The 15,640-nt window shown below is 70.6% G+C and overlaps 1 protein-coding gene across 4 annotated transcripts in view; it reads left to right on the top strand.

Annotated features, from left to right (window-relative positions):
- Window positions 1-14,801, top strand: part of RXRA (retinoid X receptor alpha) — an 82,091-nt gene extending 67,290 nt beyond the window's left edge. For 3 of the 4 annotated variants that reach the window (XM_080668434.1, XM_080668435.1, XM_080668436.1), the window contains exons 3-10: window positions 1,189-1,339; window positions 1,794-1,973; window positions 7,974-8,143; window positions 9,445-9,574; window positions 10,786-10,918; window positions 12,374-12,465; window positions 12,956-13,061; window positions 14,524-14,801. In XM_080668434.1, the coding sequence (XP_080524560.1) occupies window positions 1,189-1,339; window positions 1,794-1,973; window positions 7,974-8,143; window positions 9,445-9,574; window positions 10,786-10,918; window positions 12,374-12,465; window positions 12,956-13,061; window positions 14,524-14,671 (1,110 nt within the window). In that variant the 3' untranslated portion in view covers window positions 14,672-14,801. Of the gene's footprint in view, window positions 1-601; window positions 784-1,188; window positions 1,340-1,793; window positions 1,974-7,973; window positions 8,144-9,444; window positions 9,575-10,785; window positions 10,919-12,373; window positions 12,466-12,955; window positions 13,062-14,523 lie in introns of those variants that run through there. The other variant, XM_080668437.1, reaches the window with a different exon arrangement.
- The last annotated feature ends 839 nt before the right edge of the window (window positions 14,802-15,640 follow it).

Raw genomic sequence — 15,640 nt, forward strand, 5'->3', positions numbered from 1 at the left:
CCCTCCTCAGTCCCCTCATGGGGCCGCACCCTGCCTCCTGGGACCGCCTGGCCACGCAGGCCGCCCTGCTCCGCGGTGGGGGCCCGGGGTGCTTGCCCGTGGGCTGGCTCTGGGGGACGGTAACCGTCCTCACGGGCAGAGGAGGGCCGGGGGGCCGAGGCCTGGAGGGGCGCAGGCGGAGGCCTGTGAAATGCTGTTCGGGGCGGTTTCCATGCCTCGAGCACCACGCTTTTCCGGTCCCGTGAGAAAGAGGGGGGGGTGGGAGTTGGGGGTCACGGGGAAGGAAGAGGGTGAGGTTCCTGTGCGGGGAGGCGCCCGGGGCTACCAGGGGGCAGCAGCTGCGGCCGCCCATCCCCAATTTCCGCCTTCGTCAGGGGTTTGCAGAAGTGGGGCGCGGGGGGCTGCCTGGCCGGGGTCCTGGCGCCTGGGAGGCGGGCTGGCTTGCGGGGTGCAGTGGGCAGCACCGCGGGGCCTTCGGTGCTGACGGGAGAGCCGGGCAGACGCAGCGGAACCAAAACTGCTGTGTCATCGCAGCCCGGCAGCTGCTGCCAGGGTGACCGCGGAGCTTCCCACGCTGTCTCCGGCGGCCGCGCAGGGCGCAGGGCTGCGAGGGGAGGCAGCGTGTCCCTCGCCGTGGATGCCTGAGGGGTGTCTCTGTCCCCCTCTCCTTGAGACACGCGACCGGAGACCCCGCCCTGCCCCCCCCGAGGCCCGGGCATGTGGCCTCTGGGGGGACCCCAGCTCTCCTCCTTCCTCACTGTGACCAGGCCTCAGTGCCCCTCTGTGTGTTGGGGAGCCCCAAAGTGCCTGGCTCACCGGGAAGGTCCTGGGGCTCACACTGTCCCTCCGAGGGGGTGCCCAGGAAGGGAGGCGGTCCTTAGGCGGGCGAGGGGCGGGGGGCTGTGCAGGGTCCCCTTCTGAAGCCTGCGTCGGCGGTGGTGGGGCCCTGAGGGCCGGGCAGCCTCCACCAGCCCAGCCCAGCAAGTGGGGGGCCGGCACGCAGCTGGTGCTCCAGGGGGCTCAGCCCTGCTGTTCCCCGGCTGTGGCCTGGGGTGGGCAGAACCCCCTCTGAGCCTGTTGCTCTCTGTAACGTGGGGGTGTGGCAGCGCTTCCCGGGCTGCTGGGGGCTATGGCGTGCGCCCCCGGGCTCCCAGCACCCGCCAGGCTGAGCCCACGTTCCCCCCGCAGCTCAGCTCTCCCATGAACCCCGTCAGCAGCACGGAGGACATCAAGCCCCCGCTGGGCCTCAATGGCGTCCTCAAGGTCCCGGCCCACCCCTCAGGGAACATGGCATCCTTCACCAAGCACATCTGCGCCATCTGCGGGGACCGCTCCTCAGGTAGGCGGGCAGCGGGCACAGGGCCCTCGGGCGGGGGCGGGGCAGGGGCGGCCAGCAGTGAGGCGTGCTCGGCCTCCGGGCCTCTCACACGGATCTTCTCGGGTTTTCACGTCGGGGAGACAGTCAGCGGGGCGCCCACGGTGGCCGGGGTGGTCCGGAGGCCCCGGAGAGCAGGCAGCTGCGGGTGGTGACGCTGGCACAGGAGGTGGCCGTGCAGGCCGTGCCTCGCTCTGGGCTGAGCTGGGACAAAGGACCCCTCGCATCCGCCTCTGCACCCCGATAGCCCCCCCCCGGGGAGGACGGCCGCCTCTCTGGGGCCGCCAGCTCAGACACAGACAGGGCCGGTCCCCGAGGGCCTGGGCCTCGCCCCAGCGCCGGAGCCCGGAGGCCAGGTGGAGGCCGGGGGCCCCGGGGGTGCCAGGGGGTGCAGGCGCTCACGGCCGGCCGCCCGCAGGCAAGCACTACGGCGTGTACAGCTGCGAGGGCTGCAAAGGCTTCTTCAAACGGACGGTGCGCAAGGACCTGACCTACACCTGCCGGGACAACAAGGACTGCCTGATCGACAAGCGGCAGCGCAACCGCTGCCAGTACTGCCGCTACCAGAAATGCCTGGCGATGGGCATGAAGCGGGAAGGTAGGCGCCTGGGCCCTCCTTCCTGAGCCGCCCCAGCGCTGCGCTGGAAGCTTCGCCGCACTCTGTGGCGGGTGGCTGCTTGCATACCTCTGGCGACGGGGCGCTCACTCCCTGTGGAGGCCACGCTGCTGCTGCTGCTGCTGCTGCTGCTCTGTGGGCAGCATGTCTGGGGCCGGTGATCTCACCCACCAGATCCCTCCTGAGCGCCTGCTGTATGCCAGGCTCCGGGACCCCAGGAGGGCAGCCCCGGTCCCGCACACTGGTGGCACGCCCCGTGGCGCGGGGACAGCCCTTGCTCAGACCCTCTCCGGGGGTCCAGCACGGGCCTCCAGGGAGGCAGGCAGAGGCAGAGGAGCGAGGGCCACGGCTGGAGGTGGGAGGTGGAGCGGGAATGAACCGAGGCTGGCACGGGATGGCGGGTGCTCGCGGGTCCTGGGCCGTGTTCCTGCTGTCCAGTAGGGACAGTCGAGGAGGCCCTGGTGGGGGCAGCGCTGATTGGAGGGTGGCGGGGGGGGGGGGCGCAGGAAGCTGCAGAGGCCATCAGGTGTCCCCAAGCCTGCTGGACGCTGGGGTCAGACTGCTCTGTGCCTCCTGCAGCCCCGGCGGGGTTAACCCAGCACCCAGGCCCTGGAGCAGCGGGGCGCCGGCCTCTCGGCCTTGGATTTGTGGGACCGTCTTATTTCATTGGCCGGGGGCGGGGCAGGCAGGTAGCACGGAGGGTCACGCCTCTGAAGTCGCTGAACTTGTCAGGAGGTGCAGCCAGACCTGGTCTGGGCCCTCAGCCCTGGCTGGCCGTGTGGCCTCCCCCTCGCTCCTGGCTGTCCGTGGCCTCCGTTTCCTCATCGGTGGGTGTGGTGACCCCAGCACTCAGGGTCACTCTCTCCAGAGGGTGGGCCCCCGGGGTTGGGGTCTCGCCGCCTGTTCCCTTCTTCACGGTGGCTGTTGCGTGGCCCAGGCGTGGCCGGCCTGAGTCCAGCTCCTTCCCACTGCCTCCTGACTGCCCTCTTGTGGCGGCTGCCGTTCTTGCCAATTTCTTTCTTTTCTTATTTTTGGTTTTTGCTTTTCAGCCTCAGTTGTTCTCATTCAGAAATCGCGACCTCAGCAGGGCCATGGGGTCCTGCGGGACCCCTCCCCGAGGTGATGCGGGCGGGGCTGGTGGCGGCTGGCTCCCGGCGAGGGCCGGGGGAGCGCAGGGGCTCTGGTGCTGAGCTGGGGGCCGGCCGGGGCCTTCCTGGTCAGGGTGCACGTTTCATGTAGTGCTGGCCGCCCTCCTCGTGCAGGTGGGGGAACGGAGGCCCGGGAGGTCAGGGCTTGTCCGAGCGCATGCGGGCTGCGTCGGCCCCTCAGGACTGACACCTTTAGGCCCCTGGGGAGGCGTGTGCCCGGCCGATTCCCCTGGGTGCCCGGCGTGGTCAGGGAGGGCTGCTGCAGGTGGTGGGACACAGTAATGCTCGTGAGGGATGGGGACTCGGGCCGGGATGAGCGTGAGGTGGGCGGGGGATTGGGTTGGAGCCTGGCCAGAGTGCTGGGCGCCAGTGCGCCAGGGGGAGGTGGGCACCCTGGCACGAGCCCGAGGCTGTGGCGCAGAGCAGGCTCTGAGCGTGGCCGAGGTCTCTGACTCACTGAGCCCACCTCGCCTGGTGCCGGCCACCACGCTGGGCGCTGGGCACGCAGCAGCGAGCCGTGGGTGTCCTCCGTGGAAAGTGGGCGTCACATAGCCACGCAGGGGAGGCACTGCCCCAGCCTCGGGCGTCGGGCAAGGCTAGGGTGGGAGGTGGCCAGGCCGAGGCCTGAAGGAGGGGGATCAGGCAGGCCGCTTGCCCCGCCCAAGGGGACAGTGTGTGCAGAGGCCGAGGGTGTCGGGACATGTGGCACAGGGCAGGGCATGGTGCCATCCTGCGCCCCACAGGGTGCCCCTCCGCAGGTCCCTGGGCCTGTCCAGCTGTTCCCCTCGGGCCCGGGTGTCCTCACCCTCCAGCTTCCTGTCCCCTCGAGGCCCCGTGTCATCCCCGTGGAGCTGCACGGAGCCGGGAGACCCTCCCGTCCGGCCCTCCTCTGGGCCCACCAGCGACTGGGTCTCGTCGGAGCAGCTGTCGGGAGCGCCTTCTGTGTACGGGGCCTCGCTGGCACGCCCCTTCTCCGCACGCTGTCCCAGCCTCGGTGCCGTGGGGCTGTCCCCACACCTCGCAGACGGGTGCCAGCCCGGGTCTGCGTCCCTCGGGCTCCGTGCTCTGGCCTGAGCTCCGGGCGTGTCGGGGGGGCGGTGTGGGCCGGCAGATGGCTGCCCCGCCAGGCCCAGCGCCCTCGGCCGCCTCTGGGTTTCTGTCAGAACGTGCCCGGCTCACGGCACGGAGCTGCCTCGCTGGCCATGCGGGGTGCTGGAGGGCCAGGGGGGCGCTGTCCGGGCATGTGACTCCCCAGGGAGGCGGGGGCTTGACACGTTCCCTGGTTCCGGATGGGCACAGTCCACAGCCGTCCTCGGGAGGGCGGCCCCTGTGGCCTCTGTGCCACCCCTGCAGGGTGCTCCCGGGTCTCCCAGGACGAGTGGCCCAGAGGGGCCAGGGGGCATGCCCCCGCCCCCCCATCTGTCCTGCAGCCCCGAGCTGGGCGCTGGGCACGGCCCCAACCCCTGGAAATGCCCTGACACAGCTCTCTCCTCTCTGCTGGGCTGGGGGGCGCCTGGTCTGATGGGGGAGGCAGGCCCAGGTGTGGGGTTCCCCGTCTGAGCGGGGAGGCTGGCCTCCTGCTCCCTCCTCCAGGAAGGCGGCCTCTCCCTGCTTCCTTCCTCCCGACCTCGCTTCCTGTGCTCCGTCTCCGGACTCTGAGGGACTGGGGTGCGGAAGGGGCAGTGTCTGGTGTGTGTGTGTGTGTGTGTGTGTGTGTGTGTGTGTGCGCGCGCGCACATGTGCATGCACATGTGTATACATGTGTGTGCGTGTGCAGGCATGCGTGGCCCCACACATTCCTCCTGAAGAGGAAGAGCCGGCTGGGTCAGGTGCCTCCCTGTAACCGTTGGGCAGGTGACTGCTCTTCTGGCCTCAGGGTGCCCTGGGAGCGTGGCAGGTGGCAGCACGGTGCCTGGTGGGGCTTTGTGTGTGTGTGAGTGCGTGTGTGTGTCCTGTATGTGCACATGTGTGCCATGTATGTGCACGTGTATCACGCGCGTGTCCTGTGTGTGCACGTGTGTGTCCTGTGTGTGTGTGTGCGTGTGTCCTGTGTGTGCATGGCACGTGATGACTCAGGTGCAGACTGTGTCCTGAGTCGCGTCCCTTAGCTAAGGACGGCCGGTCCCCCGGGCTCAGGACCCCGAATTCGCTGTGCACCTCGGCCAGCGCCCCCTCGGGTCTCAGTGCCCGGCCCTCAGGAGAGGGGCTTGGGCCAGAGCCTTTGGTGAAATCCAGTCCTGCCTCCCGGGGGTCACGTAGGGACAGGACGGTCCCAGCTGGCAGTGCCCACAGCGGAGGAGGCGGCAGGGCCAGTGCCCGCCAACCCGGACGCCCCTTCCCACGCACTCGCCCTCACGTCAGCGCGTCTCCTGATGTTGGGGACCCTGGTTGTGTTGGGGTGAGCCCCCCTGGCTGTGCTGGCTGTTGGGGGAAGGTCTTCCCGGGGATCCCAGCCTCCTCTGCCCACTGTGCTCAGGCCCCATCTCCCCGGACGCCTCCTGCCCGAAGCTCCTGGCGCCGGCGGGAGCGCCAGTCCAACAGGACTCACCCGGGGGACCCCCTTGGGGCCACCTGGCAGGGGCCCGGGCTGGCAGCTCTCCTGGGCCCCCTCCCCGCAGCCCATAAATAAACGGTAGCGTTTGCCTAGTACGAGGACGCTGCTCGGAGCTGTCCCCGTCCTGGGAGCTCAGCATGCCCCTGGCTGCCTGAGCCTCAGTTTCCCCACCTCGAAAAGTGAGGTGGCTGAGCTACGCCACATGCGTCTCAGCTGTGTCCCGCCTCCCGGGGACAGACCTTGGGGACCCGTCACCCTGATGCTGGCCCAGTCAGCTGTGTGGCTGCCTCCGGCTGGGTTGGCCTCACTGGCTGTAACCCTGTTTGTTGTGAGAGAGGGTGACCAGCACCCCCGGGCGGAGGGTGGGAGGCCCTGTGGCTCCCTTGCCATCTGCCCGCCAGCCCAAGCCCCCAGCCCGAGCCCCCAGCCCCAGCCCCAGCCCCCAGCCCCCAGCCCGAGTCCCCAGCTCCCAGCCCCCAGCCCCAGCCCCAGCCCCAGCCCCCATCCCCCAGCCTCATCCCCCAGCCCCAGCCCCAGCCCCCATCCCCCAGCCCCCAGCCTCATCCCCCAGCCCCAGCCCGAGCCCCCAGCTCCCAGCCCCCAGCCCCAGCCCCCAGCCCCAGCCCCCAGCCCCCAGCCCCCAGCCTCATCCCCCAGCCCCAGCCCCCGCCCCAGCCCCCAGCCCCCAGCCCGAGCCCCCAGCCCCCAGCCCCAGCCCCCAGCCCCCAGCCCGAGTCCCCAGCCCCCAGCCCCCGCCCCAGCCCCCGCCCCAGCCCCCAGCCCCAGCCCCCAGCCTCATCCCCCAGCCCCAGCCCCCAGCCCCAGCCCCCGCCCCCAGCCTTAGCCCCAGCCCCCAGCCCGAGCCCTAGCCCCCAGCCCCCGCCCCAGCCCCCGCCCCAGCCCCCAGCCCCAGCCCCAGCCCCCCGCTGCTGCCAGGCTTGCACAGCTCGGACCGAGGCCTCTGCCCGCTCCTCTGCCCAGCGGGCGCCTTGTGACGGTCCTGGCGTCTCACCACGCGGGCAGAGCCCCACTCGAGTCAGCCCTCGGGTGTGGGAGAGCGCAGTCCCTGGCAGGGCAGCCACCTAGCCGTGTGTCCGCAGGGAGGACGCAGGGTGCGCCCAGGGGCCCAGGCCTGGGAGGGCGGGACGGTCCCGGCATCTCTGCGTGGCCGGCGGTGGGGCCGCGGGAAGCCTGGCCGTGGGTGGAGGAGAGGTGCTGACGGCCTGGACCAGCTCTGGGTGGCGTGACGGGCCCGGGCAGGCTGGGGATTTCCCAGCGCAAGCAGGGGGCCCTCGCACCCCAGGCCTGGGGGCTCCCCTGTTACCTCCTGCTAGGAGCCTGTGGACGGGCAGCTGCGGAGGTGGGCCCAGCTCTGCCTGTCCTGCCCCCCCCACCCCGGGTCTGCGCCCCTGGGCTTGAGCAAGGGGCTACTTCCAGGCCCTTCCCCAGCGGGAGGGGGTGCACAGGAGTGTTCGTGTAGGGCTCTGCGCGTCGCCTCAGCCAAGCTCCCTCAGGGCAGTGGGTCCTCAGGGCCCCCAGAAGCCGAGGGTCTTGTCTGGGTGGGGGCTGAGGGCTGGCCCTGAGGAGGCTGTGGGTCCCCCGGGGTCTGGGGTGGATCCCTGGCTCAGCAGAGCAGGGCCCCGGGAGGGTGGGCTCAGGTGGGCTCGGGGGAGGCCGCATCACAGTATCTGGGGCGTCCTGGGGGGGGCTCGGGCCTTAACAGTGTGGAGTGGACAGTCCCTCTGGCCCCAGAAGAGGCTTCAGGCTCCGGCCTCTCCCCTCTGCCAGCTCCCCTCCCCCCCCGCAACCCCCGTTTAAGGCCCTTGGTGCCCCCAGAGAGGAGGGGGATGGACGTGGGAGTCAGCCCAGGAGCCACCTCGGGTGCCCTGTGTGGGGCCTGCTGGTGACTCCGGCCCGGCCCCTCGGGAAAGGGAGGCCTGAGCTGTGGTTCTGAAGCCAGAGGTCTCTCAGCTCCCAGTGGGGGGAGACCTGGCCACCTGGGTCTTCCTGGGGAGAGAGTTGATGTGAACCCCGCTTCTCGGCCTCCTCCCCTTGGCTTCTCTCCCTGGGCCGCCTCCCGACCCCCCGTCGCTCCTTCCTGCGCTGGCCCGGGCCTCGGGCGCCTCTGCCTGCCCCAGAACCGGCCTTCCTGCCCCTCCGTCTGGTGTCCCTCTCCCGGGAAGCCGCCCGCCCTGCCTCTCTCCAGCTGGGATCGCTGCTGCGGGGCCGGGGCCGCCCTGGGGACGGCTGGGGAGTGAGTGCGAGCGCGTTCTGTCTCAGCCGTGCAGGAGGAGCGGCAGCGGGGCAAGGACCGGAGCGAGAGCGAGGTGGAGTCCACGAGCAGCGCCAACGAGGACATGCCGGTGGAGAAGATCCTGGAGGCCGAGCTGGCCGTCGAGCCCAAGACTGAGACGTACGTGGAGGCCAACATGGGGCTGAACCCCAGCTCGGTGAGTGCCGCTGCCCGCCCGCTGGCCTCCCGCTGCGGGGACCGTGGGCCCCGGTGGACGCCCCAGGGGGAGGACCCGTCGGCCGGGCCCGCCGAGGCGGTGCAGCCGGGCCCCGGGCTGGGACCAGGCTCTGGGGCTGACCCTGCGGCCGTCCAGCCCACCCTGGCCATTCTCCCCCTGGCTCGGTGGCCCAGGCACACCCTGCTGGCCCTCCCAGCCCCGCCCCAGGGCCTTTGCACGTGCCGCCCCAGCTGACTCCTCAGGCTTCGGTCTCAGCGAAGGTGTCGCTTCCTCAGGGAGTCCTGCCAAGGTGGGCCTGGCCCCGTTAGGTGGGCTCTGGCCCCATCTCTCCGCACGGCCCCGGCCCTGGTGATGGCTCGGTGGTGTGTGTGTGTCCCCCTCGTCGCCATGAGGCTGGGGCGGCACCGAGCTGCTCCTCCCTGCCCGCCTTCGGGCAGACACAGCGACACCTCTGTGCGGCGGGCGCGCACACATGACCCTCTGCCCCGGTCTGAGCGTGCGGGGTCCCCCTCTTACCTGCTCAGGAGGCTCCGGCAGGCTGAGGCCCCCAGTTCCCTGCGCTCCGTGACCCCATGACCCCAGATAGTGCGGCCTGGCCTGCAGGCCGGCCCCGTCCTAGCCCATCTCTCCAGTCCCGGTGAGGGGAGGGAGGCAGCTGTGAGGGTTTCACGATCGAGCAGGAACTCCATAAACAATCGGAGGTCCCGAGCGGGCTGCCAGCGTTTAGTCCTGTCGGGTAAGGGCGTTACTCGGAGACGGCAAACTGGCACCTGGCCTCCCGGTGGTTTTGGAGGAAGGGGGTCCAGGCTGCAGACGGGCAGCCGGCGGAGCGCAGGGCGGCCGGCAGGGGGCGCCTGCGTTCTGTGACCTCGCAGCTGGGGAGCCTCGGCCTCTGCTGGGTCCGGCCACGCCCCCCAGGACGGGGCGGCCCTTCCCACTGGGGCGCAGGGAGCTCATGGAGCCTGTGCTGTTGGGGTGGTTTAGTGGGAATCGAGGCTCCGAGACGAGAGGTGTTTGCTGGCGGCCACACAGCTGGGTGGAGCTGGGTCCCCCCGCAGCCCCCGCCCCCAGAGGGAGCCCCGACAGGGGCCCCTCCCATCTTGGAACCATTCACTCGATCACGTCTGTGCAGTCGCTTTGGCTGTGTCGGGTCACAGGCACAGGCTCTGGGGCCTCGGACGTGGCGTCTTTGGGGGCGTCCGCAGCTGCGCCGGGTGGAGTGGGCCTGGTCTGGGCTGAGGTCTCTGCCTGCCACTCACTGTGGTGCCCTCCTCGCCCAGCCCAACGACCCCGTCACCAACATCTGCCAGGCGGCCGACAAGCAGCTCTTCACGCTGGTGGAGTGGGCCAAGCGGATCCCGCACTTCTCCGAGCTGCCCCTGGACGACCAGGTCATCCTGCTGCGAGCCGGTGAGTGGCTGGCCTGGCTGGGCCTGGGGGTCACCCTGTCGCTGTGACGGGGCCTGGCCGGGCTGGGGGTCACCCTGTCGCTGTGACGGGGCCTGGCCGGGCTGGGGGTCACCCTGTCGCTGTGACGGGGCCTGGCCGGGCTGGGGGTCAACCTGTCGTTGTGACGGGGCCTGGCCGGGCTGGGGGTCACCCTGTCGCTGTGACGGGGCCTGGCCGGGCTGGGGGTCACCCTGTCGTTGTGACGGGGCCTGGCCGGGCCGGGGGTCACCCTGTCGCTGTGACGGGGCCTGGCTGGGCCGGGGGTCACCCTGTCGCTGTGACAGGAGCTGGCCGGGCTGGGGGTCACCCTGTCGTTGTGACGGGGCCTGGCCGGGCCGGGGGTCACCCTGTTGCTGTGACGGGGCCTGGTCGGGCCAGGGGTCACCCTGTCGCTGTGACATGACAGGGAGCCCTTCCCCTCCTGGGCCTCGGTTTCCCCGTCTGAATGGGGCTAACGCTCGCTTTAGGACTGTGGTCAGGGTCACATGGGACCCTCCGTGTGATGTCAGCCAGAAGCCCAGGCGTGCGGGCTGTGACCTGTTACCGCTCTCGGGCTGCGTGTCCCGTGGCAGGAGGCACGGGGACGTTGAGCACAGAAATGGTGTTGGGTTTCCCTCCTGTGCTGTCCCCCCGCCCCCGCCCCCCTCTGCTGCCTGCTCTGGTTTCCCTGCCCGCATAGCGAGGGCACCTTGTTTCACATCGATGGTTGGCTGTGTGGGGCTCCCCGCAGCACAGGTTGACCTCTGAGGGTTGGCCGTTGGGACCAGACTGGCAGCTGCTGTCCGTGGCCGCCCAGAGAGGATGGTGGGAGCTCTCCCAGGTGCTCCGTGGCACGAGCAGCCTGCCTTTGCCCAGAGACTTCCCTGGGCCCATGGGTTTGTGGGTGCCACGGGAGACGCTCTGTGCGGGACCTGCCAGGGCCTTTCCTGTCCCCACACGCCCTGGAGAAGAAAGCCATTTCCCACACGGAGGCGCTCGGGAACCTCTTTTCAGGGGAACGTTCATGGGGTTAGGGTTCCACGTAGCCCGCTTTGGGAACCCTAGCTTGGGTTCCCAGGGGGATGGTCCGGGACAGATGGCGCGCGCTGCCTTTGAAGGGCAGGAGGGGGGGGTATGGGAAGGGTTGGCCGCGGGCCCCGGGGACCGCGACGGATCGCTTGTCCCCCCCCCAGGCTGGAACGAGCTGCTCATCGCCTCCTTCTCGCACCGGTCCATCGCCGTGAAGGACGGGATCCTGCTGGCCACGGGGCTGCACGTGCACCGGAACAGCGCCCACAGCGCGGGGGTGGGCGCCATCTTCGACAGGTGGGCGGCCCCGGCCCGTGCCGTCCGGGTGGCTCTTGTCCTGTTCACAGGGGTTGGGGTTGGGGCGGATTGGAGGGAGCAAGACGAAGGTTAAATCATTCACGAGTCCGACGTGGGGTCCTCGCGGCCCGGCCGATGTGGTCCACTTCCTTCCGGCTCTTCTTAAACCCCGTGTGGGGAGCGAAGCTGCTCTTCCAAAGCACACGTTCCCGTTGGTTTCCGAGAGGAAGGGAGCGGGGGAGAGAGGAACCTCCGTGATGAGAGAATCGGGGACCGGCGGCCTCCTGCACGCCTCTCACTGGGGATGGAGCCCGCGCCCCGGGCCTGTGCCCCGACCGGGAATCCAGCCGTGACCTCCTGGTTCCTAGGTTGACGCTCAGCCCGAGCCTCGCCGGCCGGGCCACAGCTGCGCTTTGTAACCAGCAGAAGCGGGTTGCTCCGTAGGAGCGGTTTCCCTGTGCCCGTTAAGGTCGACGTGTGCTGTGCCCTGAGCAGGGCCCCCCCTGACCGACCGGCCGGCGGACCGCGGCTCCTGGCCCCCCGGTGGAGCCTGGACTGCACCCGCCTACCCGGGCCCCGTCTCTGCAGCCCGCCCCTGCCCATAAGGCCTTAGACCAGAGGCCACGGGATGTCAGGACATGTTCTCGCCCCCCCCGCCCCCCCGGGTCTTTTTCCGGCTGCAAGAACGCCCCCCCCTCCCCCCCACGCCACAGCCTGCAGACCCCAGGGCTCCTGTGGCCCTCAGGGAAAGGCCCGGCTCCTTGGTGGCTGCCCAGGCCCCACCTGGACCACCTGCCTGCGCTCCCCCCTCCCACCACTCGCCCCTTCCCGGATGCAGCGGTCCGGTTGGGGCTGATGAGGTTGGGGAGCCCAGGCCGTGGGGGATGCCGCAGCTAGTCCCGGGGCTCAGGACGCTGGCTCTCGCAGGGCCAGGACACGAGGCTAGGTCCGTTCGCCCAAAGGGTCCCGGGCGGGTGCTCTGTTCCAATGAGGCTGGTGGGTGGCTTTGCGTGGAAATAAATGTCCGGCGAGGAGTGGAACAGGCCCCTCTGAGGGAGGCAGGTCCTCGGACGGCCCGTGCTTCCCTGGACTGCGGGTGTGGGGTGATGCCGGCTCCCAGCGCTGTGCCTCAGGCCGCCCCGCGCCCGCCGTCCGCAGCTCAGTCCCGGTGGCCGTGGGCCTGGTCCTTGGCTCATCGTGGCTCGGCCGCCGTGGGGTGCTCAGTCTCCAGGTTTCCAGAATGGAACCCCGGGCAGAGCAGAGAGCCCGCCGGGGGGCAGGGGACAGGCCTGGCGTGGCGGACGCCGGGCCTGGGCCGGGCAGCTGCAGGGTCGGCCTTGACCTTCTCAGCTGTCCTCTGGGGCCACATGGGCTCCCCGAGTCCTGTGGGTATTTCTGGGGGCCCAGCGTGGGCACAGTCCGACGTGGCCTTGGCGTTCGCCCGCTTCCTCGCAGGGTCCTGACGGAGCTGGTGTCCAAGATGCGGGACATGCACATGGACAAGACGGAGCTGGGCTGCCTGCGCGCCATCGTGCTCTTCAACCCGGGTACGGCCGTGCGGAGCCGCCCCGGCCACGGCGCCCCCAGCCACGGCGCCACCCGGCCACGGCGTCCCCAGCCACGGCGCCCCTGGCCACGGCGCCCCCAGCCATGGCGCCCCCGGCCACGGCACCCCCAGCCACAGCGTCCCCCAGCCACGGCGCCCCCCAGCCACAGCATCCCCCCACAGCCATGGCGCCCCCCAACCACAGCACCCACCACCCTGCTGTCCCCCACCCCACTGCCCCCCAGCCATGGTTCCTCCGGGTACCGCAGGGCAGGGCCGCCCCCTCTGGCCTGTGTGAGGGTCACACGAGGCGGTGTCCGTGGCTTCCAGGGCTGAGGGCGGGAGCCGGCCAATCCAGGAGGTGTCACTGGTGGGCAGGCCTGTTCCGGGTCCCCTGAGCCAGCCGCCCCCGCCTTCGGTGCTGCCCGAGTGCATGGGTCCCGGGCAGCTTCCGGGAGGGGCTCTGACCTGCGGCCCCTTCTTCCTCGCAGACTCCAAGGGGCTCTCGAACCCGGCCGAGGTGGAGGCGCTGCGGGAGAAGGTGTACGCGTCCCTGGAAGCGTACTGCAAACACAAGTACCCGGAGCAGCCGGGGAGGTGAGCCGGCCGCCCTGCCTGTGTGGACCTCACGGCCTCGGTCCAGCTGCCCCGGCCCGGGCAGGGCACCGCCGGGCACTGCTGTATGATGAGAAGGGGCCCCTCCTGGGTCGCGGGCAGCCCGGGGAGCACCTGGCGTGTCCAGAGCGAGGACGGGCGCGCTCCGGGCCCCAGGGCAAACACGCTCGCTCACCTTTCTCGCGCACCCGAAAAGATGGGCCCCCCACGTGCCGGCACACAGTAGGTGCTTGTCTTTGTAGAGAGAGTAAAGAAGGCCGTGCTTCCCCCACCCCCGAGGGAACCACTAGAGGCAGGGCCTTGGCGCTCACCCTGGCAGGGACGGACTCCAGCGCATAGTAGGTGCTTTGTAAACGCACGCAGGGCAGGCAGATGGGATGGTCTTGGACCCAGCGCATAGTAGGTGCTTTGTAAACGCACGCAGGGCAGGCAGATGGGATGGTCTTGGACCGTCCTTTTCCAGGTCCCTGGTGCTGGGGCACAGTAGGTGTCAGGAGGAGGGAGGGGCTCACTCTGTCCCGGTCGTACCCCCTCCCTCCCAAAGGCCACTCGCGGTGCGGGTCCCGGAGCAGACGTCCCCTCCCGCCCGCCGGCTGGCGCGCACACGGTTAACCGTGGCCGAGCCCTGGCCCCATCTGGTTTGGTTTAAGTGGAGCTTCCCGGATGGATGGAGCGGCAGCCCCTGCTTTTCCTGGCGCCCCGCCGCCGCCGCCCGCCAGCTCAGCAGAACGGCTCGCCCTCTGGCCCCGCTCCAGCCTCGGGGCCCGTGTGTTTTGCCTGGAAAAGGCGTGCTGTGCGCGGCCAACCACAGGGCTTGGGCCCCCAGAACCCGTCGTGACCGAGTCGTGATGTCCGAGCGGAGACCCGGGCAGCACACGGAGGGGCCAGGGCCAGCGTGGGCGTCCCTGCGGGGACATTTGGCCCAGTTGGCTGAGCCTGATGGTTCTCCTCCAAGACCCCCCCCCAAACCTTCCCCCTACCCCCCGCACTCAGAAACTCCCCAGGGCCGGGCAGGGCCCGTTCCAGTAGAGCTGCTTTTGGGGGAGGGTGGGCCTGGCGGGGGCACGGGTGGGTCTTACCAGCTCAGAACAAGCTCCTCCGCCTTAGGCCCCCCCCACACCCAGCGGCCTAGCTGTCGCTGTAAAATCCTGCTGGGCGCCCCTTGCCCTTGGAGAAAGCCCCCGCACAGCCCTAGTTGGCCGCCCCGGCCTGGCCACTGGCCCTTCATCCCAGGTCCCCGTGCCCACCCTGGGCTCCTGTCTCTGTGCCCTACAGCTCCATTTCCTCCACTCGAGGGCCCCCCTTTCCCCCCCTGAAGCTCAGTGCAGGCAGGTCTCGTGCGGGTTTGGGGGATCGGGCCTGAGAGTCGGTCCTGTCCCGGGAGGCAGCCAGGCGCGGGCGGAGGGGGGTGACGCCCGCAGCACTCACGCCCGCTGCCCCGCAGGTTCGCCAAGCTGCTGCTCCGCCTGCCGGCTCTGCGGTCCATCGGCCTCAAGTGCCTGGAGCACCTCTTCTTCTTCAAGCTCATCGGGGACACGCCCATCGACACCTTCCTCATGGAGATGCTGGAAGCCCCCCACCAGATGACCTAGGCCCGGCCGCCCACCGGCGCAGCTGCTCTCCCGGGCCGCGCCCCGCCCCGCCCCTTCTCTGCCCGGCCTGTGCGGACTTCGGGGCGCGGCCTGTCACTGCTAAGCCTAAGAGATGTGTTGCCACCCCTCACTTCCAGTGCTGCTTGTCTTTGGACCCAGCAGGGCACCGCTTTCCCAGGGCGGTGGCCGGAGCGGCAAGAACTTGCGTGGCCCCGGTGGCCATCAGCTCAGCTCCCGGGAGCTCGGCGTGGCTCACGGCCTCGGGGCCCTGTCCCCCAGGGCCCTGTACCCGGCAGCAGGCGGGAGGGTGGCGGGAGGCGGGTTCCCGAGCCTCCCGGGAGCGCTCCCGTTTGGAGTGCCGGCCCTGCCCTCGATGGGGGAGGGCGCAGGGGGGCTGCGGTTTTCCTGCAGAGGAGGACGAGGGGCTCTGGGCGGGCGGGCTTCCCCTCCGTCAGTAAAGGGGGGGAGCGCCTCTTTTCCAAAGACGACTGCGGGGGTGCCCCGAGCGCCACGCCAGGAGCTGACCTCCGCGGGGTTTGGGGTCACCACGAGGCTGCAGGGACGAGGGTCGCCCGCCCCCGTCTTCTCTTTGCATCGTTTCAGCTTCGCCCCCGCCCCCCGGGGTCCCGCCTGACCCAGGGTGACCAAGACGGGGTGCCCGGTCTCTGCTCGATCCCAGATCGTCTCGCAGTCCGTGCGGAGGCCCAGGCTGGCCCCTTGCCCACGGCTCTGCTGTCCACCCTCTCCCGGGCCGAGGTTGCCCCCGGGAGGCCCGCAGGGATGCGAGGGGAGGAGGCTGCCTTCCCAGAGGGTCTCCATCCTTTGGGGAGCCCCGGGGGACCTGTGGACCCAGGAGCCGCAGGAGGGGCAGGCGGGGCCGCGGCTGGAGCTCCCGGGAGAGGCACCTGTTGGCGACTGCAAAGCTCAGAGTCAGGAACCCCGGGCGCCAGGCCCTCCGTGCAGCTCCCG

This window comes from Plecotus auritus, assembly GCF_963455305.1.
Source record: "Plecotus auritus genome assembly, chromosome: 5".
Classification (NCBI taxonomy): domain Eukaryota; kingdom Metazoa; phylum Chordata; class Mammalia; order Chiroptera; family Vespertilionidae; genus Plecotus; species Plecotus auritus.